The sequence below is a fragment of the Phodopus roborovskii genome, unplaced genomic scaffold, assembly GCF_943737965.1.
Source record: "Phodopus roborovskii unplaced genomic scaffold, PHOROB, whole genome shotgun sequence".
Lineage (NCBI taxonomy): Eukaryota > Metazoa > Chordata > Mammalia > Rodentia > Cricetidae > Phodopus > Phodopus roborovskii.
This window is the reverse complement of record NW_026126638.1, coordinates 7,144,318-7,167,533: the sequence shown is the minus strand read 5'-3', so window position 1 is coordinate 7,167,533 and position 23,216 is coordinate 7,144,318. Positions and strand designations below refer to the sequence as shown.

General features: G+C 47.8%; 1 protein-coding gene across 1 annotated transcript; it reads left to right on the top strand.

Moving 5' to 3' along the window:
• Positions 1-15: 15 nt before the first annotated feature.
• Positions 16-21,520, top strand: Hebp1 (heme binding protein 1). Its single transcript, XM_051173200.1, has 4 exons — positions 16-145; positions 9,298-9,436; positions 11,500-11,680; positions 20,996-21,520. The coding sequence occupies exons 1-4, from the start codon at positions 68-70 to the stop codon at positions 21,168-21,170; spliced, it is 573 nt and encodes a 190-aa protein (XP_051029157.1). The 5' UTR covers positions 16-67; the 3' UTR covers positions 21,171-21,520.
• The last annotated feature ends 1,696 nt before the right edge of the window (positions 21,521-23,216 follow it).

Genomic DNA, 23,216 nt, shown 5'->3' with positions numbered 1-23,216 from the left:
CACTGCCCGCTCACCCAGTGAACCCTGCTTTCCTGCGGCGCAATCGTCCAGCTTCTACGACGACACCATGTTGGGAATGATCAAAAACTCGCTATTCGGGAGCGTAGAGACATGGCCTTGGCAGATTCTGAGCACCGGGAGCAAGGTAGGCCCGTAAGGCTGCGTTGAACCGGAGCACTGCGCAGCCGTACCACGCTGGCTCGGGCTGCTAGGGGGTGTTACGGAGCTATGGGTGGGACTGTGTTCCTGCTGGGGCCGCCCTTTCACCGCCAAGCCCTGGGCCTGGGAAGGAGGGGAGAATGCGATCGGGCTCAGCCAGAGCAGGACGCGAGAAAGGATCTATCTGGGCGAATGGGACACCGCCTGTTGAATGCCTACGTTCATTTAAGCATTCTAAACCTCCTGAACTTTTTCCTCTCTTAGCACAGAGACCTACCCTGTCCCAGGCTGGCCTGGCACTAGCTGTGCCACCCAAACTGGCCCTGCATTCTGTGTCAATATTCCTGCCTCAGCCTTCTGAGTGCTAGGGTTACAGGCGTTAAGTAGCTTGGCGACATTCTGAACAATTTTGTTTGCGAGACTCTTGGTTGCAGAGTGACTGACAAAACGACTGCAGAACGAGTGCAGGACGGCTGACAAAAGTCCTAGCGAGCAAAAACAACACAACCAGGAACAAAACACAAGTACAGAAGGAATAGAATCGGTGTGTGTGTGTGTGTGTGTGTGTGTGTGTGTGTGCTGCAGACGTGCAGGTTTGGGCGTGCAGGGGGCGTGCAGGCAGATCTGCTAGGGAGCCGTGAGGAACCCTTCAATCTGTCTTGGCTGTGTAGTGCAGCGTGTGTGGGAGTCCACAGTCAAGATCGTGTTTAGAGGCTCAGAGCTATACGGTTGCTCGTGGTTTATAGAATTGTTCCTGTTGGATGCATAGAATTGAGTGAAGAGACATAATCACTGTGTTCTGCCAAATTTGCCTCAACACTAGAGGGGGTCATAGGTCTGCTTTCCTGAAAATTGGGAGTTGGGCACTCAGTTATCATCTTACAGGTGTATATTGTTTTCCTAAGCTATATTTGGTTATCGACTGGTTAATGCTGGGAATTAAACCAGCATCATAGAGTGCTTCACAGCTGGCTGACCTATACCCTCAGCCGGACAAGTGTCTCAATACAATCTTTCTTTTATAACAATTCTGGTGCTGCTTGGGGGACAAGTTCTGGAACCTACTACAGCCTCACACACAGACTCAATCATCCAGAGGCCTGACAAGCCATCTGTCCCCCTGTCAGAGTCTCCCCAGCTGTGTTCACAAGAAGCAGTTGAAGCACTGATCACAAGGGGACACACATTCAAACGCCTTCGCCAGCCAGGCAGAGAGATAATGAAAGTGAATGGGACTGGCTGGTTAGATTATAGGGCCTGGCGGCAACTGAAGCCTATTGAGAATGCTTTCCCGCCAAGTGACTTCCCAGGACTACAGTTGCCAAGTTAAGATATGCAAGTTGTCTATGAGAAATCCTCCAATTTAAAATTAATTACTTTAACAAATAGCACTCTTTTCTGTGCCAAATATGTGTGGACCATGCATCTTGAAAATAAATAAAGAATGGACAAAACCAGCCGCAGATGATGGCCCATGCCCGCAACCCCAGAAGTCAGGAGGCAGAAGTAGGAGGATTGCCACAGATTTGAGGCCACCCTGAGCTACATTGTGAGTTCTAAGCTGTAGCCATTATAGCAACAGAGTGAATCCACCAAGGAGTTCTGCCCTCATGGAGCTTTTGTTCCGGTGGCTAGTGAGCAAATATGGGATATACACTACGGGGCTGGAGATGTGGCACAGAGGTGAATCGCACTCACTGCTCCTGCAGAGGACCTGAGTTTGATTCCCAGCACACACATCAGGCCGCCCATACCCAAGCGCTAGGTTTTGAACGACTTATAGTGCAGTTATCTCATTGAAACTTCAAAGGGCTTTGTTGAGGCCTGAACTACACCAGGCATGGCTGTGCCTGTCTACATCCTAGCGCTCAGGAGTGAAGGCTGGATTCTATGAATAAGTCACTTAACACCTCAGCCACTCCAGCTCCAGATTCTTCAACTGTAAGGGAAGACTAACATTGCCTTTGCGACATTTTATTAAGTGTTCAAAGATACGTGTAAGCTTTGTTTTTGACATACAGAGTTGGGGTCTGTGTCAGAATCCCTTGTCTACAGCTCTGGCAGGTGGAAAGCGCACTGTGGGCCCCTCGTGGTTTAGCCATTCACATGTTCCGGACTGATTCCAGCCTGTCCTTATCAGGGTCTTCATTGCTCAGGGAGGGAGGGAGCAGGGAGCTCCCTGGTCTGAGTTGGGTGGGTCCTGAGAATGCTTGGAGAAGGTCCGATAGGAATTATCTGTGTCCTTTGTACAGATGTGTCAGGAACAACAGCCTGCATTTGAGTCCTGGCTTCACCATCTTCCCACTGCGACCTGGCACTTAACCTCTTGTTCCCCAAAACTCTAAAAATGAAGACTAAAGCACTAACCTCCCCATGGGCTTGTTGGGGGGCATTGAATGAATGACTGAATTCATGTTGAGTTCTCTGTTGGGTTAGTGATCTATTAACACTTTCTTCTCACCAGAGAGTAGACCTCTAAAATCATCTCAGGGACCACAGGAACCAGAAAACGAAAGTGACCTTTAGAGGACTCGAAGAGCCCAGAGCAAGAGACATTCTTGCCAGGTCTTTGGAGTTTGACCCTCACCCAGTTTGCACTGCTGTTGAGTGTTGGTGTTTGTGACCGTGGGTACAGATCCTCACCCACTATCTGGTTAAGGGCCTCACCCAATGGGAGTGGGGTAAAGAGGGCTGCTGTTATGTTCCACGGAACACGCAAACTCTCTGGCGTGACTGATGTTGAAAGTCAACAGCGTTCACATAGAAGGCTGATTCTTTGAAAAAGTAGAGAAGTCCAGTTAGATAAATGCACTCATATAGAGCTCCATACATAACTGGTGGTTTTCCAGACAGTATCCATTTTCCTCCCTCCCTCCCTTCCTCTCTCTCTTCCTGCCTGCCTGCCTTCTCCCCCACCCCCCCACCCCCGCCTCCATTTTCTCTTTTCCTTACTTTCTTTATGAAGCAGGGCCCAGAATGAACCACTGATCGTCCTACCTCTTACCATGCCTGATTAATACACATATTCATTCATTAATTTCTTTTTGGGTTTTGGCCCAAGACTAAGTCTCCTCAGTGCTGGGATTATAGGCATGTCCCACTACACCCAACTAACGTTCATCCTAACACTTAAATTTTCACAGTGGTCCAGTGATTCAGATGCCAGGTGTGAGCACTGATGCTTCGAACAAGTGGTACCCACAAGGGACCTGAGTGTGACCCAGCTTTTCCCCAGGAGCTGTTATTAACCAGGTCCCCATGCCTATATTGAGCAGTCACTATTATGGTCCTTGTCAATAAAGTAAAACTGGTTCACTCTGCAGCCATCCTTTCCAAAAAGTGCCCATAGAATATCGTCAACAACAAGCAAGTTGTGGTCATAGATACAGAGAGGTACAGTGGTGACATAAACAGTCCAGACCCAGGCTTACGGCTGCGGGGAGGGCTTGCACATAGCGTTATAATTATAAGAAGTGTGATGTAAAAGCACAAAGGCCTACCAAGGTAACACGGGGAGGGGGGGTTTGTTTTAGATAGGTCCCTCTCCGAGGGAGTGGATTCCCGGTTGGAGGACCTATTAGACGAACGAGTAGGACTCATCAGATGTCAGCCACAGGCAGCAGGACAATCTTCCAGATAGAGAAAGCAGCAGGAAGGAGTAGGAACACTCTGGGCATTAAAGAAATCAGGAGCCTGACACGGCTCACTCCTGTAATCCCAGCACCCCTGAGGCTGAGGCAGGAGGATTACCATGAGTGTGAGGTTAGTCTGCTGGCATACAGAGTAAAACAATGTCTCAGGAGGGGAGAGAGGAAAAGAAATAGCAGTGTGACACAGGGGTGCTCTGGATTCAACTGTCAGGACAAGGGGATGCTGGGTGATGCCCCATCACCTAGGGCTGGAACAATGGGGCTGGAGAGTTGGCTCAGCAGTTAAGAGTTCTTACAACATTTGCAGAGGACCCAGAGTTGGTTCCCAGGACCTACGTGGCAGCTTACAGCCTCCTATAACTCCAGTTCCAGAGGATCTGACACCTTCTTCTGACCCCCAAGGGTTCCTTCACACATGGCGTATACACATACACTCAGGCGTATGCACACATGCACGTAAAATAAAATAAATAAATACTGTAAGCATTCGGTGATGAAGGATGCTAGATAGCGGATTGCTGGATACAATTAGATTCACACAGCAGTTCCACGTGGGCTTGCTCGCCCACCTCAACCTTAAGTCTCTCCCCCTGCCAACTACTCCTGTATTTATTCCTGTTTCTCAGTGTAGGCTTCCTCCTCAGCTCCAGACAATTGTGGCCAGCTGCCCCACGGGCTGTTTGCTCATCCAGGCATCAGATAAACAGACATACAAGGGCCCTTTAATGTAAGAAGTATCTAGCTTTTGGAGTTTGAAGAGAGGAGGGGTTAGTCAGGAGCAAGGGATGGGATAAGAAGAATTTGATGTTGACTTTCAGACCATCCCCTGGAGCCCCAGACACACCTGCAAAAGCCGTGATCAATCGATTGAATTAATTTAGAGTAGTCAAAAGCCGTAAGCCCTCAGCTCACCATCACTGGGCTAAAGGCTGTGGAAGCCAACTGCTACCACAACCCAAGGTTTGGGTTGGTGTTGCTGGCCCTTTCTCTTGCTGCATCCTAAACAGACTTTGTTCCAGCCAGAGTGACTTACTCAACATTCTTCCTCATGGTCCAATTGTTCTTTAAAAAACTTTTGAAAGAGATTGTATTTATCTTTATGTGTATGGGTGGTAGGCTAGAATGTACGTCTGTGCTCCATGAGTGTGTGCTGCCTTCAAACTAGAGATACAGAGCAGTGTAAGCTGCCGTGTGGGTGCTGGAAACCAAACCTGGGTCCTCCGCAAGAGCACTCATGCTCCTAACCACTGAGCTGAGTTGAGCCATCTCTCCGGCCCTAAGGCACTGTTCTTGATATATCCAGTGATCTCCTCCTCTAACCATCAGCATTTTGGGACATTTTAGAATAACCGTTTGTATCCAGGAGAAGTAGTGTATTGCCTTTATTAGAATCATTCCAGAAACTGAAGTGGAATTACAGTTCAAGGTCCACCTGTGCTATATAGTGAATTACAGCCAAGGCAGCCTGGGCTATAGAGAGATACCCTGTCGCAAAAAGAGCAAAACAAACAAACTAACCAAAACTAAACAAATTTCTGATGCCGCCTTCTCACCAACAAATTTCTGATGCCGCCTTCTCACCATCTCCTCGCAATCCCCATCTTATTAATGTCTAGTCTTGAGTCTGCAGCATCTGCCAGAGGGTTGCAACAGTGTTTATTCAAAGAGGCAAACAGTGAGCACCCCAGTGGGTGGTCTGGAAGCCCCTGAAAGTCACTGTGACCTACTGGGACAGGAAAGCGCACACAGAGCTCCCAGACTTACCTCAGTGGCCCTATGCTGTGATCCAACACTGTCCTGGTACAGCATGCCCCTTCTGATGACAACCTGCTGTCCTCCGGCTTCCCCTTTGCTGGACAGTCTTCCCTCTTATCGGAAAATATGATGAGCAGGGAAGATGGTAGAGTCATCCCAGTGTTTGCCTTGCAAACATGAAGACCTGTGATGTACCCCTGAACCCATGTAAAAAAGCTAGGCTTGGTAGCATGTGTTAATGACCCCAGCACTGGGGAGACAAAAACAGGAGGCTCCCTGGGATTCACTGGCAGCCCTGGTGATGCATACTTATTCACTTCCAGGCCAGTAAGAAACCTTGTCTCAAAACAAAACCAATCAAGGGTCTGAAGAGGTGGCTCCATGGTTGAAAGCAGTAGCTGTTCTTGCAGAAGAGCCGGTTCAGTTTCCAGCACCCACATGATGGTTCACAACCATCCATGGCTCTAATTTTAGGAGATCTGATGCCCTCTTCCAACCTCTGGGGACCAAGAATGCACCCAGTACACATACATACATGAGCCATGCAGCCAAACACTCATACAGGTAAATAAATAATGTTGTGTTTTGTTTTTGTTGTTGTTTTCAAGACAGTGTTTCTCTGTGTAGCCCTGGCTGTCCTGGAACTCACTCTGTAGACCAGGCTGGCCTCAAACTCAGAGATCCGCCTGCCTCTGCCTCTCAAGTGCTGGGATTAAAGGCATTCTTCACCACCACCCAGAATAAATTTTTTAAAAGGCAGTTGGAACCTGATAAATGATAGCTGAGATTGTCCTCTTATTCACACACGCACACACACACACACACACACACACACACACACAGAGAGGGAGGGAGAAAGAGAGGGAGGGAGAGAGAGAGAAGGGGGAGGGAGGAGGGAGGAGGGGAGAGAGATGGAGGGAAGGAGAGAGAATCTGAATGAATCCAGGTCATTTTGCAGGATGGCTCAGTCCATAGCAGATAATTCAGTACCTACTGATTATTTGCATAGAAGGAGGAAAGAAAGCCCAGAGAGTCAGCTGTCTCTTTTTCCAGTAAGTTCTTGCGGTTAGCTTCCCCATTTGTTACAGAAGTTAACTGAATAAAATGAATTGAGACTTTGTTCTGAGTTCGTCCCCAACATACAAATGTCTGACCCAAATTACACACAGGGCTGACTCAAGAAAAGTAGAGTGCCGAGTGCACCCCACCGTTTTGGCGTCCTGAATGAGCCCCAGAGCGGGGTTAGGAGCAGAATTCCATTTCCTCTTCTGCCTTTCAGCAACTGGGTCTTCTTGGGCAATGCAGTCTGATTCTTCATTTCCTTCTGGGTAAATATAGTGAGGTGAACTTTACAACCATTGGCAGTTCTGAACCTCTGTGATTCATACTTGAGTTTTGAGAAGTTAAAGCATGACAAGTAGCAGAATCGGGGCGTGAGGGCGGATCACAAAGAGAGGGGTGTCATAGAGTGTTCTGCTGTGGTACTCCCAGAGTCCGCTCTGGAAGGCTGTTTGCAAGTGTCAGTCCTACCGGCCGGAACCCTCATTGTGGGTCCTCGGGGTTACCACATGAGATGGCCCAGGGTCAGGGCTGTTTAGCTGCCCCTTGATTCTTGGTGTGATGCAATTCCCCTGTCTCATCGGAAGGGGTTTTCTTTCTCTTATTATTTAATTCTTTGACATGTATGTCATGACATGTATATGTCATGTCAAAGAGAGAGAGAGCATACACACACACACACACACACACCCTACAGAGTCTAAATAGTCTTTCCTCCAAGAGCATGGACGGAACATGGTATCAGTGGATACACCATGGAAGAAAATGATGCCCCTTTCTCCAGCCACCATGAACTGTCAGGGCGTGAGAAATATCTGCTTTTGAAACAGATCTCCAGGCTGTCCTTGAACTCAAACTTCTGCTCCTCCTGCCTCTGTTTCCCCAGTGTAAGCTACACCCTCAGTCTCCGAATGGGAACTTGAACATGAATTTGACACCCAAGAGTTCAAATTAAATTCTCCTGGCTTTGAGCATGGTGGTACACACCTTTAGTCCCAGCACTGGAAGGCAGAGGCATGTGGGTCTCTGTGACTTTGTGACCAGAAAAAAAAAAATTAAGGTAAAATGCCCCCCCTTTGTCATTACTCACTCACCTTTAATTTATACTAAAAAACAATAGGTTTTTTTTTGCATTCCAAATATGAAGCTAGAGTATTAAATAACTTGTTCAAACTACAGAAACCACTCAACCCCACAGCCCTGCCCAAATTCTCTTTTCCCCTCTTTGAGCCCTAAGAGTCAAAATCTCCCTGGTTGAGAATCTTCATGGCAAAATGGTACAGGAAACCCTGTACCATTTAATCAAATAAACACCTCGTGCTTTACATCATGTAAAATTGTGTGGTCTAGCTCTTGTCCACAAAGCCTTTATTTTTCAAGTACAACAGTGTCCTATTGCCTGACAGTAAAATCAAGAGAGACCAACTTTACTTTTAGAGCACTAAACTCATTCAAGCGGAGCAGAAGGAAAACGACTAGAAAGAAAGTCACGTTGTACTCCATCACTGTGGGTATATTCATGATAAGGCCTGCTGTAACGTTTTTAAAAGTTTGAAGAACAAACACATAAAGTTTGAGAAATGCTGATTTCCTGGATGTGCAGGAACACAAACTGATATCGTAGAAAGACATCACATGGCGTGGTGAAGGGACAGGAGCAAGGGGCAAGGAGAGCTGCATGTTTGCCCTGAGTCTGGACACCAGGGAAATGGCCATAGGACGGGGGCTCAGTACAAAGGACAGACCTTACTGGGAAGGGCTTTGTGTGGGAAGAGAGATTACAACACCATCAGATGTGAGTTGGGGAGGCTGGGATGCAGCTCCACAGTAGACTGTTAGAGCAGCCTCGAAAGTCCATTACAGGAAAGTTGCTGCCCTTCTGGTCCAGAGGTATTAGATCCCATGGACCTGTAATTACAAAGAGTTGTGAGCTGCCCAGCATGGGTGTTGGGATTGAAACATGGGTCCTCTGCAAGAGCAATACATACTCTCCACCCTGAGCCACCTCTCTAGCACCCCATATTTCTCTCTCTCTCTCTCTCTCTCTCTCTCTCTCTCTCTCTCTCTCAATCTTCAAAAGCTTTTGATCTTTTGGTGGTTTTTTTTTTTTTTTTTTTTTTAGTGTTTCCAGTATTCTGAGGTCCAATAGCTTCTCTAGCTCCCTTGGAATATTAACCATAAATTGGTTGTTTGGTGGTGGTGGTTTTGTTTTGAGAGAGCATGTCATGTATCCCAGGCTGGCCTGATAACCTTGAACCCCTGTTCTGTCCTCATCTCCCAGTGCTACAGTCACAGGCATGCACTATCCCTTCCTGTAAGATTGTTAAGTAGCTTTTGATGTTCTACACCTATAAAAGCCAGAGAATCATCCAGGGGTAGGGCACATGACTTTAATTCCAGCACTCGGGAGAGTGAGCAGAGGCAGGTGGATCTGAGCTTGAGGCCAGCCTGGTCTACACAGTGAGTTCCAGGACAACTAGGGCTACCCAGAGAAACTCTGTCTCTAAAAAACAAACAAGCAAACAAAACAAAACAACAACAATAAAAACATCCCAGAACCTGTTTCTTAGGGTGCTTCATATGGAGTCCGTCTACACCAGCACCATACCCACCCTGGAGGGTTTCTCGCACGTTAAGCTCTTTTTCCCACTCACTGTGTGTCCTGAATCTCCAGGAAGAAGTCTCCTATGAGGAAAGAGCCTGTGAGGGGGGGAAGTTTGCCACTGTGGAAGTGACAGACAAGCCTGTGGATGAGGCTCTCCGGGAAGCAATGCCCAAAATCATGAAGTATGTGGGCGGCACCAATAATAAGGGTGAGTACTCCAGAGGGACAGGGCTCCGTGTGAGCTCATGTTGCCCCAGGAGGTACCAGGGAGTGGCTATCGATCAACACCTGTAACTGCCTATTCCAATGTCATGCAGGAGGTTCATGACCGGAAGCTCTCCATCAGACCCCTCTGTTGTGAGCCCCGCCCGCCTCTCGGTTTTCAGTGCACACGTTCCCCGTCACTCAATTTGTGGTTCTTTCCAAGTACAGAGCTAGGTGCACACTCTTGTTTTGTTTTTTAACATAACAGTTGCATCGTGTCCTTGGATTGGGTGAGTGGGTAGAGCTGAGTTCCGTGCAAGGCATAGATTTCATCTGCCTGGAAATTGCTAGCACCAGGCTGGACACCTGTCAGCCCTCAGGTTGTTAGCTGCAAAGGCCCTGTGAGCTGTGAGTGTGGCAGCCAGCCCCAGACTCAGCTCTGATGGTTGAAGATCCATGAACTCTGAAGCCATTCCTGGCTTTGGGACACAGCAGCCCATGCTGGCTGCCTCTCCTCCGAGAGCCCAATTTCTAAAACGATTGGCCTGAAGTATCATGTAAGGTACACCATAGGAGTTTAAATTGTAATTTTATTTTTATTTATTTTGGGGACAGTGGGGTTGAGGCAGGGGTCTTTACATAGCCCTGGCTGTCCTGGAACTTACTATGTAGAGCAGGCTGGCCTCAAACTCGCAGAGATTCACTTGCCTCTGCCTGCAAAGTGCTGAGAGGCATGCGTTACCACACCGGCTTGTAAAATGTTGGACTCAAGCAGCTTTCTGACTTAGGTGGCCCTGTAGAATACCTGCAAACTAATCATCAAATTTAAAAGAAAATGAAAATAGAGATACTGGGTTTTTTTTTTGTTTGTTTGTTTGTTTGTTTTGTTTTTTGTGTTTTTCATGCTAGTAGTTAGGAAGATGGTAAAGAACTTTTTAACCATGGTAATATTTTCTTGGAGCAAAGCAAGCAGGCTTTAGAAAATAAGTTGACCGGTAAGAAGATGAGAAAAAAATTTTTTTTCTTCTTAATTGTTAAAGTATCTGTTTAGGTGAAAACATGTATAAACACACCAGGATGGCTAATTTCCTCTGCTGTTCTAGCTCACACACAGTTGTGTCTCTTTAGAGCTTTGAAGTGCCAGGGGGTTGAACCCAGGGCCTTGGGTGTGCTGAGCAAATAATCTACCACTGAGCTATATCCTTAGCACTTGGATTTTGGGTCAGGATCTTGCTAAGTAGTTCTGGCTGCCTGGGACACAACAGCCCCTCTTGAGTGCTGGGATTACCAGCATGTGATACCACCCAGGCCCTTTGAGGGGCCTTTTAATATAAAGTGAGTACTCCTATAATTGCATATTTTGTCTCTTTTACTTGTTTTGTAATTATGCTCTGTGGTTAAACAGTATTTAAGCATGATTCCTCATAGCTGCATTGTATGGCATCATGTGTCCATAATTTACTCAGACATACCCCTGTTTTGAACAGTTGCAAGCTATCCTGTAGGAAAGGTCCTACTAACCACACTTTCCCATATTTTGTACTTCCTCTCAAATATGCAGATCCTGACACATTCTTGCTATGTGTCACCAAATAGTTTTTATTTGTTTCTTCAAGCAGAGAGGCTGAGAGATGGCTCTCTGTTTCATATTAATGACTGCTCTTGCAGAGAACCTAAACTCAGTTCTCAGCCAAAGGAAAGGCTGGAGAGATGGCTCAGCACCTGAGAGCTCTGGCTGCTCTTACAGAGGACCAGTGCTCAGCTCCCAGCACCCACATGGTGGTTTCCAGCCATCTGTAACTCCAGTTCTAATGGATCCACTACCCTCTTATGGCCTCCACAGGCACACATACAAACATATAAAAGTAAACAGTGGCATCAACTCTTATCTCCGGAATATAAAAGTAAGAGTTATTTATAAACACAAGTCTAATTATATATTTTCCATGCCTGAAATGTTTGTTGCTCATTAAAAAAAAAAAAAAAAGGCCTTGGAAAAGAAATGAAATGCATGGCCCTCAGAGGCTCTGTCTAATGCCTGCTTCCTCTGTTCTCTGACGTCTTCAGGAATTGGCATGGGCATGACAGTTCCCATTTCTTTTGCTGTGTTCCCCAATGAAGATGGCTCCCTACAGAAGAAACTGAAAGTCTGGTTCCGGATTCCGAACCAGTTTCAAAGCAGCCCACCGGTTCCCAGTGACGAAAGTGTGAAGATCGAGGAGCGGGAGAGCATCACTGTGTATTCCACGTAAGGACGCCCTGCTTAGCCTGCAGCCTCCCGCTGCATCTTCTCAGTGAATGTTCATATTGGCTTCTCTCTGTTGCTTAATTCGTTTCAACGAAGAAACCCTGAATCGTGACAATAATCTGCTTTTATTTCCATGGCCATAGCACATAGCAGTTTACCTGGATACTTTGGCCTGTTGCAGTATTGATAGGTAGAACCAGTGGCCCTCAGCCTAAACTGCTGCTATGTCCTGTGATCCTCAGTTCTGCTACATAATAGCAAGATCTGCTTTAGAAGTTACTAAGCCTCTTTAAGGCTTACTTTCCCCCACTGGTTAAGCACTGCTGATATGACCATCATCCTGGGGGTACTGTGAAAGCCTACCTATTCGTACTCTCTAAACATTATTTGTAAGCTACTTAAGGCTGCGACCTATTATTCTTTATCTAGTAATTATCTGAAGATCGACACAATCGAATCAGTCCACCCCCAGCGCATGCCTTTTATCCTTTGCTCCAGCCCTCTCTCAGAAGCCACGTCTCTTCTAAGTGATTGGTGACTCCCCATTTGTTAAAATCCCAGCGTGGTGGACACCTAACCATGGCAGAGGAAGAAGCATGCAGTGGTAGCCACGGTTGCAGATGCAGCTAATCTCTCACCATTTGTCCATCCATACTCAAAATAATAACTAGGTACTGTATAGTTACTGTTCTGCTGCTGTGCTAAAATCCCATGGCTAGAAGTGACTTATGGAGGAAAGAGTTTATTTTGTCTTGTGGTTCCAGAGGGAGAGACCACAATGGTAAGTGATGCACAGCAGCAGGAGGCCAAAGCTAGAAGCTGAGAGGTCACAACCACAGCAGGAAAAAAAAAAAAAAAAAAAAAAAAAAAAAAAAAAAGCAGAGAGGGCAAGACTACAGACTTAGAGCCCACGTCCGGCGACATCTTTCCTCCAGCAAAATTTCCTATTTCCCCCAAACAGCACCAACAAGTGCGGACCAAGTGTTCAAATCCCAGATCCTATTGGGATCATTTTGCACCCAAACCACCACAGTATAATTGCTCTTGTCTCTAACATCTTATGGGAATTTTCATTCTAAGTATGCTCTGCTACTGAGCACAACCCCAGCCACCTGTGAGCGATAGACAGCAACAGATAGTGAAGGAGTTTGCATCCAGCACTCACCGTGAATGGCCGAACCAGAAAACTCCCTCAGTTCCTTTTTTGAGTAATTCCAGGCATTATATGACTTCATGCATTAAATGTTTTAATGGGACTACTGAATTTTAAAAAAACGTAATCATAATACCATACTACTTCTAAATGTTAACAGTAATTTGTTACATTCTAATAATATAAACTAGTTATTTATCTAGGTACTGAGCCCTGGTGGGGTCCTGTTTGCTAACCTCTGTTCCCTTGGAGTTGTTCGCTGAACTGTGGACTTTCCTGCTTATTGCCTGTCCCTTTCGAACTTACCAAATAAGGTCCTCTGTTTGCATCTTTGGTTATCAGCTGGGCTGCCTCAACAAACTCAAGTGTCCACTCTTCTCTTGTTTGGTTTTACAAAGTCGTGTAGAACGAGCAGGATGCATGGCTGTCACCTTCTCTCCCTTAGCTAGTTTCTAAAATGATGAGTTCTTTCCTTGGTGTCTTCCAAAGGCAGAGATCTCCCTCTGTGTTTTCAGTTTGTATGGGTTGTTTTCACTATCCACAGAGGCATGGACTTCAAACATGCTGGATACATTGCACCGCTTTGCACTTGTTCTCAGTTTTTATTTTTATTGACTCTGTGTGCGCGCGCGCGAGTGCATGCGTGTGTGCCACTGTGTGTGTGTGTGTGTGTGTGTGTGCGCGTGCGTGCGTGTGTGTGTGTGTGTGTGTGTGTGTGTTGGCTATAATGTAGGGCTGGGTATACTGTGGAGGAAATGTGAAGGTCAGAGGACAGCTTTGGGTGCTCATCCCTGGTGTTCACTTTGTTTGAGACAGACTCTCTGTTCTTTTTCTACTACAATACCAGACCCGCTGGCCCGTAAGCTTCCTGGGAGTCCCCTGTCTCCACCCCTTGTCACCGTACACTGATATTACAGGTGCTCTCGCCATGTGCACCTGTGGGGACTGCAGATTCAAACTCAGGATCTCTTTCGAGCACTTTTACCTCTGAGCCATTTCCCCAGCCCCTCCCTCCCTTTGTGAGACATTGGGTTTGAACTCACTAGGTAGCCAGGGATGACCTTGAACTTCTGATCCCCATGCCTCCACCCACTGAGTCCCAGGATTACAGATGTGTACCAGCATATCAGGCTCCTCCCTCTAAGGATTATAGGTGTGCACCACCATATTGAGGATTTTATTCTCATTGACGTGCAAACTGTCTCATTTGGGGCCAGTAGGAACAATTTTGGCTTCGTGTTGGTCTGTTCATCCTTTCGACACACCTGTCACCAGCTTCGGCATCTTCCTTGCTTTCGAGCATGTTTTAATATTTAATATTTTTTGCTCTCAAGATGGAATTAACCACCCTCTAAGAACCTGGTCCTTTATGATGGAAAAGGGCATGTAGGTAAAGGATAGAGTAGGACCCCAGAGATGGCTCAGGGAGTGTGAACATCGGCCCCACAGCCTGCTAATCTAAGTTTAGTTCCTGGAACCCACGTGAAAACACAGTTGCAGTGTCATGCTTCTGCAACCTCAGCATCCCTGTGGTGAGGAGGGAAGTGGAGAACCATCTGGAAGCCCATAGCCCAGCTAGCCTGGGCTACGCAGCAAAAGCAAGAAGCTCCTGACTCAACAAAGTGGGAGGAGAGAATCGGTTCCCCAAAGTTGTCCTCTGACCTCCACAGGTGCATCACGGCATGGCACGTGCAAACATGCACACACATACACAGCACACGTGTGCACACAAATAAATTAACATTAAAGGATTGAGTCAGGGACTAGAGACACGGATCGGTTGATAATGTTGTTTGCCATGTAAACCAGAGGACCTGAGTTTGGGTCCCCAGCACTTGGCTAGGTGCTGGAATACACAATTCTAATTCTAGTGCTGGATAGGCAAAGACTGGAAGGTCTCTGGTGTTGATTGGCTAGCCACTCTAGCAAAATCAGAGACCAGGTCTAGTGAGGGACATCTCATAAAATAAGGTGGAGCGTGACAAGGAAGACAGCTAGTGTTCACCGCTAGCTCTCACGCATGTGTGCATGTACACCAGTATATACATACATGAACACACACCATACACAACACACATATAAAGTGAATCCCCAGAAGGGATGGAGGGAGAGGGGAGGGTTGGAGTAAGGGAAGGGAGGGTGAGAAAGAGGAGAGGGAGGGTTGGAGAAAAGGGAGAATTGAGCCAGGTCTGTGGAATTCTGTGAAATCTAAAAATATGAAGGCCGTACATATCTTTAACCCCATCACTTGGGAGCTGGACTAAAAGGATTACGAGTTGGAGGACAGCCGCCCAGGGTACACAGTGAAACCTTGCCTCAAACAAACAAAAACAAAAATCTAAAAGTACCAAATATTGCATTGGTTTAGCTTTGCTCCGTGAATGAATGTTTTATAACTGAACATAGAATTCTAGCTTATCGTGCGATTATTCCTAGGTTGACCACATGGTGTCGCCATAAATCAAACGTGCATTTACAACACTGTGTCGCTCTCTGATTCAATTGAAAGCAAGGTTGACAAGAGAAAGCAACAGGACTGTCTGTCTCTACTACAGCGCAGGGAGAATGTCTGATGGCTAAATTATTTTCCTTCAGCCACAAAGAAATCATGTATTAATTAGCAGGACTTTATAGATAAATAAAATGCCGGTGGGGGGGCGCGGGGGGGGGGGAGTTAACACTACCTGAATACATTTTTTTTTTAAGCCTTTGTTTGAGACAGGTTCTTACCATGTAGCCTTGGCTAGCCCGGAACTTGCTATGTAGACTGGAAACTCAAAATAGATCTGCTGGGATTAAAAGCATGCACCACCATAAATGGCTCTATCTATCTATCTATCTATCTATCCACACACACACACACACACACACACACACACACACACATTTATTTGGAGTGGAGGTGTGCATGTGGGGTCAGAATTCAACCTTCAGGAAATGGTTCTCTTTCCACCATGTGGGTCCTAGGAATTGAACTCGGGTCGCTGGGCTTAGCCGCAGGAGCCATTACCAACTGTGCCATCTCCCAGGTGCTGTCCTAGTACTTTTAGGAGTAGAATTATCCTCACCCTAAGACTTGAGGGGACCTTCCAGACTAGTGTCCCCCCTTTTCCCACCAAAGTGAAAGCTCATCCCCTACAACTGAATTCTCAGGAAAGACTGATGGATGGCAGAAGAGACTGTCACCATCTTAATGACATGTTTGCGGAATGAAGAGTTGGAGCCCATGCTAGTAACTCAACACTTAGGAGGCAGAGGCAGGGGGTCCACCATGAATTTGAGGCCAGCTGGGCTATTTAGTTAAGTTGGCCAGGCTACCCTGGGCTACGGAGTGAGACACTATATCCAAAAAGAAGAAAGGAACGAATAGCAGTTGGAAGGGCAAGCAAGGGCTGTGGCTCGGTGATAGCAGGAGCATGGCCCTTGGTTTCTTCCCGGCTCTGCAAACAGTAAGGACGAGAGAGGGAGCTGGAAACCAGGAGTTTGTTGTCCTGTCCTGTCACCAACATTACAATCCCAGTTCACGCAGCAGCCGTGACCATAGAGCTGATGGCACATGGCTCATATGGTTTCCATGTCTGTAAGCCAGACATAAGAATGCCTAGCTTGTTGTAAGGATGAGACAGGATCGTGTTTGTAATGCCTGTGTTGTAAGGATCATGTATGTAATGCCCACACATCACCGGTTAGGTTGTGCTCCCGTGTGACCTCCGTTCGACAGAACAGTTGAAGCTGGTGGCCAGGGCCCCACAGTTCTCTGCCCCCTTACAGCGTTCACGCTCCGCTCCGGGCTTTGTGCTCAAGGGCGTGCCGTCCACGCTGTGCCTGTGCAGTCTGCCTGGAGGAAATGCCCTCTCCCCCGTGAATCGAGGTAGGCAGTTACTCCTCCGCTTCTCTTCATGCCTGGTTCTTAGCTGCTGGTTACTTTTTGTCAACTCTGCACAATCTAGAGTCACCTGGTGTCTTAGTTAGGGCTGCTATTGCTTGGATGAAATACCATGACTGAAACCAAGATGGGGAAAGGAAGGATTTGTTTGGCTTCTGCTTCTGCATCGTAGTCCATCACTGAAGGACGTCGGGACAGGAACCCAGGCAGGGCAGGAAGCTGGAGGCAGGCGCTGATGCAGAGGCCTTGGAGGAGAGCTGCTCAGTGGCTTGCTCTTCACGGCTTATTCAGCCTGCTTTCTTATAGAACCTAGCACCACCAGCCCAGGGGTAACCCCACCCATAACGGACTGGGTCCTCCCCCATCAGTAACCAATTAAGAAAGGGTCCTATAGGCTTGCTCTTCTCTGATGACCCTTGCTTGTGTAGAGTTGCACAAAACTAGCCAACACCCCACCTGTGGTGCTGATGGACCGCGATGTGGAAGTGTCAGCCAAAGCAACCCTTTTCTCCCCCAAGTTTCTCTTGGCCAGTGTTTTGTCACAGGTACAGAGGGAGAAGGGAAAATGAGGACAACAGCCAGCTCTCTGCCTCTTGCTGAGGTTTTAGACGTTAGATGGTCAGTCTCAGAGTCTTTCCATTTGTCCTTCCTCACTGCCGGGCAGCAGCACAGACACTGCGAGATAACACGGTGTGCACACTGGCCTCCTCCACTGACTCAAAGCCTGCCCTCGGCCGCCTCCTCGCTAACCTAGTCCTTTCAGTTAGTCTCTTGTTTCTGGAAACATGAGTGTGTGTGTGTGTGTGTGTGTGTGTGTCTGTCTGTGTGTCTGTGTGTGTGTGTGTGTCTGTCTGTCTGTGTGTATGTGTGTGTTCTGTGCCTGTTTGTGTGTCTGTCTGTCTGTGTATGTCTGTGTGTGTGTGTCTGTCTGTCTGTGTGTGTGTGTGTGTGTGTGTGTGTGTGATCTGTTTATCCCTGTGTGTCTGTGTCTTTTGCTCCCATGGTAATCACAGTTTCTATTCTGACGTTGGCTGAGGTAAAATACAGTGCCCTAGAGGACAGCTTCTTTGAAGACAAGGAGTTAGAAACTTATTAACAGGCTTACAAAAACAATCTAAGCACTTTATTTCCTTTTGGGAGCTCGGAGCACTTTACGAGCATTCCTTTGTGCACACTCAAGCATGCTTATGATCTTGGAGAGCTGTGGACACTGAGTTGTCACCCTGCGTGCAGAGGGGAAGCTGAGACTGGCAGGGATGAGGTGCTTGTTGGTGATGACAGGCTGAGTCACCCCTGCTGGACCTCTCCCGAGTGAGGGACTGTGGTCCTGGGAGGACCCGTGTTTGTGTCTTCCTGCGATGGGGCCAGTGAGTTGGTAAAACGGCAAAGAAGGGAGCACATGCCCGTGTTTCTATGACCTTACCTGAGCTCTTTGTTTCCTAGCCATTTCTAAGGTGAAGCAAGAGGGAACTTTAATTTTTATTGCAAGCATGATGTTTGGTCCAGGAATAAATGTGAAGAAGCCTGGGTTTTCAGGAGTGAACTTAAATTCCTCACTGACGACATCCCCTTTGTCACTCTCTACTGGGTCTCCTGCTCCCAAGAGTCCTTTGGCAGGTCCTATTCCTGTAGTCACCACTGAGGTCATAGGGCAGCTCTCCGCACAACACTGGTTCCTGGAATCCCTCCTCGATGAGCCAGTACCTCCTGGGTTGAGACGCCCATGCTGCCACCGGCAGTTGCATCTCTTTCCCAGGGAGCATCTCTGGCATCTTTACAGTTTTCACAGTACCAGCTTCCTCACTGCTGTGACCAAAATACCAGACAAACGCAACTTACAGGAGGAAGGTTTTCATCGAGCCAGTTTGAGAGGGACCACAGCCCATCGCGACAGAGAACGATGCAGGCAGGAGTGTGAGGCATCTGGTCAGAGTGTGTGCAGTCATGGGCGCCTTGGATGCTCAGCTCGCTTTCTCTTTTCTTCCCCTTGCATTCAGTCTGTGAGGTCGTACTGCCCATGCTCGTTCCCTCGGCAGTTAGACATCTCTGGAAACATTCCGACAGGCACACCCTGAGGGGTATTCCCCGGGTGATTCCAAATCCAGTCACGCTGACAAAAGTTAGATACCTCACAGTGACAGACAGACATTCAGATGCTCAGTTAGGCAGTGGTATGTGAGGGCTGTTGAGGTGGCTCTGGTAGTAAAGGTGTTGGCCGACAAGGTTGATGACCTGAGTTTAATCCCCGGATCCAGGAAGTGAAAAGAGAGAAAGAAGCAACCTGCACAAGTTGTTTGCTGCACCCCACACACCGTGCACACACACACACACACACACACAAATAAATAATAAAGTGTCTGAGAGGATCACATAAGGCATATCCAGATACTGTGCCTTTTTGATAAATGGCTTGAGTAGCTGCAGATTTTAGTATTTTTGCAGGGACAACAGTCATAGTAAGGGACAACTGTCACAGTGGTACCTAACTACTGGCACTCCCCTAGGCAGTCTGTGGCCTTTTCTCCCTTAATTTCCCCAGTCGCCTCTCAAGATTGGCGCTGCCATCGTCCGTACTTAGCAAAGGACTCAAACATTCAGGATAGTGAAGAACCTCACCTGGACTGGGAGCTGGAAAGTGGCAGGGTTGCCCCGAGCTTGCACCCTAGGACTAGAGCGAGCACACGGCTGTTTTGCAGTTAAGAACAATACTTCTGGACCCTTCAAAAGCAGCCCTTAGGTTTTGATTTTTGTCTTTGCTTTTGTTTTACATTTAATTAAGCACGTCTGTGTGTAGTCTTTTGTCTTTGGGCATTGGATCGCCTGGAGCTAGAGTTACAGGCAGTTGTTAGCTGCTTCGTGGGTGGTGGGAATTGAACTCAGATCCTCTGCAAGACCAACAGGTGCTCTTAACCTCTACGCCACCTTGCCAGCCCACCCAACACTGGTAGTTGAGAGAGCATGAATTATCCGTTTCCACAGAACCGTTTCATATCCAGGCACAAGGAGAGGCTGTGGGAAGCCTTCCACACATGTTCCCAATGCTTGATCCGCCTTTTTTTTCCACACAGGCAATTCTCAAACACAGACATTACAACACCCTGGTGTCTCACGGGCCTTTATTGCTAGAAAAGCCCTTGAATCTTATCTTCTGTCTGCTAATCCAATTTCCTCCCCAGGGAGGCTCAGTGAGGCAGAGCTGTCTTAGTCTGACTTCTATCCTTCCACCAGTTTGTGTGAACCAAGTTGCATTCAATTGAAATTGGCTTCCTCTCCAATGTTCTCTAGCTGTTGTTTGGACGTTAGGATGAGCAATCCCTCACGGATGAAGTCCTGAGTGACCCTGTAATCACCGGGCTGAACGCTTGCTTGCTGAGCGTGACTAACCGCTCATAAAAGAGCCAAGCATGATTCAAAGAACTCCACCAAAAATAATGTATTATTTGGCCTCGTCTCGGCCTGGTGCGAAGTCAGATTTTGAGTCACAAAGCTCATTAGCAGTGCGGGTGTATCTGACTCTAATAAAGAGGTTAGCATAGCCCAGATGTAGAGTGGTATATTTAGAGCTGGCTGCAGGATACTTTGGTGTGGAGGCGATGACACAAGGAAGAGTCTAACCTGAAAAGGGACAGCTTCTCCAGTCCCCATTTCTGTCACCAAGAGAAATAACCCAATCTGTGAGCAGCCCTTGCTTCCCAGAAAAGGGCTTGCAAAGAAGGGAGTGATTAGAAGAGGCTCCTTCGTTGGGAAAGCCTGTGGAGTTTGCTTGCGTGAGGTCCCAGCCTTGGTTGGCTCTGATCTAATGAAGCCACAGTGTGTCCCTGTAGGATGTGCTCAGTCGTGACAGCTGTCCTGCTTCAGAAGACACGCAGCTGCTGCCCACACCATGGCAGGGCCACCGTGGCTCTTCCTAGGCGGCCCTTCCTGCTGGTGACAGGCTAAGAAGTGAAGCAGCTTAGGCAGCAGAGGGAGCCAGAGAAAAGGGTGACAGGTTCTGGGACAGTCAGCCTCCCATAAGGAGTGCTTGCATTCGCTGCACCTCCATCGATCTCTGAGTTACCGTTTTTAGTTGCAATGCTGCATGCAACACTCATAACTTAAGTGGAAGGACAATCTTTGCATGTTTACAGAGGAGGCGAATCGGACCCCGCCCCACCGCCACCCCAGTCTCCCCTCCCTGGCCTGCTCATCCTAACCTTGGCCATGTCTTCTCCCTAAAAGACTTGCCTTCCTTGCAAGATCATGTCCTTTCTTACCAGCCCTTCTCTTCTGTCTTCAGGCAGTTCAGTGGTTATGCCAAGGAAGCAGACTACATCGCTCATGCCACCCAGCTACGCACCGCCCTGGAGGGCACGCCGGCCACCTACCAGGGTGACCTCTACTACTGTACCGGCTATGACCCTCCCATGAAGCCCTATGGACGTCGAAATGAGGTCTGGCTTGTGAAGACATGAGTCATTCACTGAACTGAGAACATCCAGGAAGTGTGCCACTGTGTCCCCTGTCTTGGGGTCAAGAGGGGGCAGTGCTTCCCCAGTTCCAATTCCCTCACTGCCGGATTTCTAAACTAAGCCAAGATTGGCAGCATCGTTTATTCTTGTTGAGCTATAAAATTCTGTAGCAGATCAGGAAATTCCCGGCAGCATTTTCTCCGCCATCTGGGTCACTGAAAACTGATTTTAAAAATGATCTAATTTGTACTTTTGTTAGTGAGGGGACATGTGACTTATGCATGAGTTTTCATCTATAATTCTTCTAAGAGCCTTGTCTAGGAAGAAACCAAAAATACAAATCTTTGACATAAGCAGCAGAGACAATTCTAATTATTTCCTGGGTTCTATAGTCATTTAAAAAAATACTTATTTTCACATGCGTACATGCGTGCATGCGTGCGCACACCCTCAGAGCCTGTAAGAAGGCATGAGATCCCATGGAGCTGGAGTTACAGGGGATTAGGAGCCTCCAGACTTGTGCTGCTGGGAAATGAACTCTGGTCCTCTGCAAGAGTAGCATGTACCACTTAGCCGCAAGGTCCAAAGTCTTAGCGGAGCACTGTTGATGGTGTCCACTGTGTGTAGAGATCTGCAGAGCATCCTCCAAGGTTCCCAGGGAAAGAGGCTGTCTCTGAGCCCATCTTCACCAGGGCTTCCAGGCAGCACATCTGTGAACAATAGCTGAGGATCAGGTTTGCAGCTGTGGTCCTCAGGGGTTTGCAGAAGTTTACAAAAGCAGATGGGAAGAAAATCACACTCCCACACACCACCAGCCCTTGGGGGCAGGAAATTTCACCGGGAAGATTTATTCAGTATGATGAGATGAGCTCAGAAGAGGCTCGAGTCCAGTTTCCTTAACTGAACAAGATAGGAATGAAAGAAATGAGTAGTTTGGCCTGCAGAGGGGGAAAGAGGGAGGCCGCTACAAGCAGGAGTGGGAAAGTAGCTGAGCTGGAACAGCCTGTGGGGGGACAAGGCGGGGAGCTTCGGGCTCATGAGGTGCAGCAGGACGAAGCCTGGGCAACAGCTCTAACTTAGGCAGCCCAGCCGTAAGGATCCGCAGGAGAGAGTCCAGAGGCCCCTGCCAGTGTTTGTGGTTACTGTGGGAATAGCAGGGGCTCTTTCCCTCTTTTAGTAGGGAAAGAAATAGAAAGGTGGGCACAAGTGAGAAGTAAGGAGAGACAGTAGCTGACGGTGACGGTGACGTGCTTGCTGGAGGCCTTCCAGGGTCTCTTCCGGACTGCATCTCCAATTGCTTCTACAGATCAACCTTGCCTGCCTTGTGCACTGTGCGTGTACTACGATGCTCACTCCATACCCACCCTGTATTAGGGGTAGTATCATGACTCTCACGCAGACGAGGAGGTGAGACCCACGGGCAGCCTGTCACATAGAACCCAAGACTAAGAGAAGGGTAGAACAAGGCCCTTAGGTCATGTCAGGAAGGTGGGAATTTCATATATGTATGGGGTGTGTGTGTGAGTGAGTGTATGGTGTGTGTGTGAGTGAGTGTGTGAGAATAAGTGTGTGTGTGTGTGAGTGTATGGTGTGTGTGTGCGCGTATGTGTGTGCCCACGCACACGCACAGAGTCCTAAACAGGGTGCAGGGAGCCTCATGACTGAGCAGCAAGTACTCTTAAGCACTAAGCCACCTCTCCTGCCCCTGTTTGGATTTTGTCCTAAGCAAAATGAAAAGCACTCGTGTGGAGTTAATGGGGAATGTGACCCCATCATATTTTAGAAGGGAAATTCTATCCATGGTGCAGAAATTGCAAGCAAGGGCACATGGCTGAGCCAGGAAGACCAGCTTCATTGCTAAGGGATAAACGCAAGCCCCTCTCTTTGTCCTAAGACAACAGAAAGTCTATTTCTGACCCGCACAGCCCTGTGTGACTTGATCACTACTTCCCGGCTCTCTAATCTCTTCTTCACTACAGTCCAGTAGCAATGACAGCGAGTCCTTTGCCACCTTTCAGGTGGCTGCGTCTCACCATCCCATTGATGGTA

Excerpts from the sequence above, each read along its gene's own strand:
- Hebp1 (XM_051173200.1), top strand. The coding sequence starts at position 68 with ATGTTGGGAATGATCAAAAACTCGCTATTCGGGAGCGTAGAGACATGG. Across the intron at positions 9,437-11,499 it reads GGGCGGCACCAATAATAAGG|GAATTGGCATGGGCATGACA; the intron begins GTGAGTACTCCA and ends TGACGTCTTCAG. Across the intron at positions 11,681-20,995 it reads AGCATCACTGTGTATTCCAC|GCAGTTCAGTGGTTATGCCA; the intron begins GTAAGGACGCCC and ends TTCTGTCTTCAG.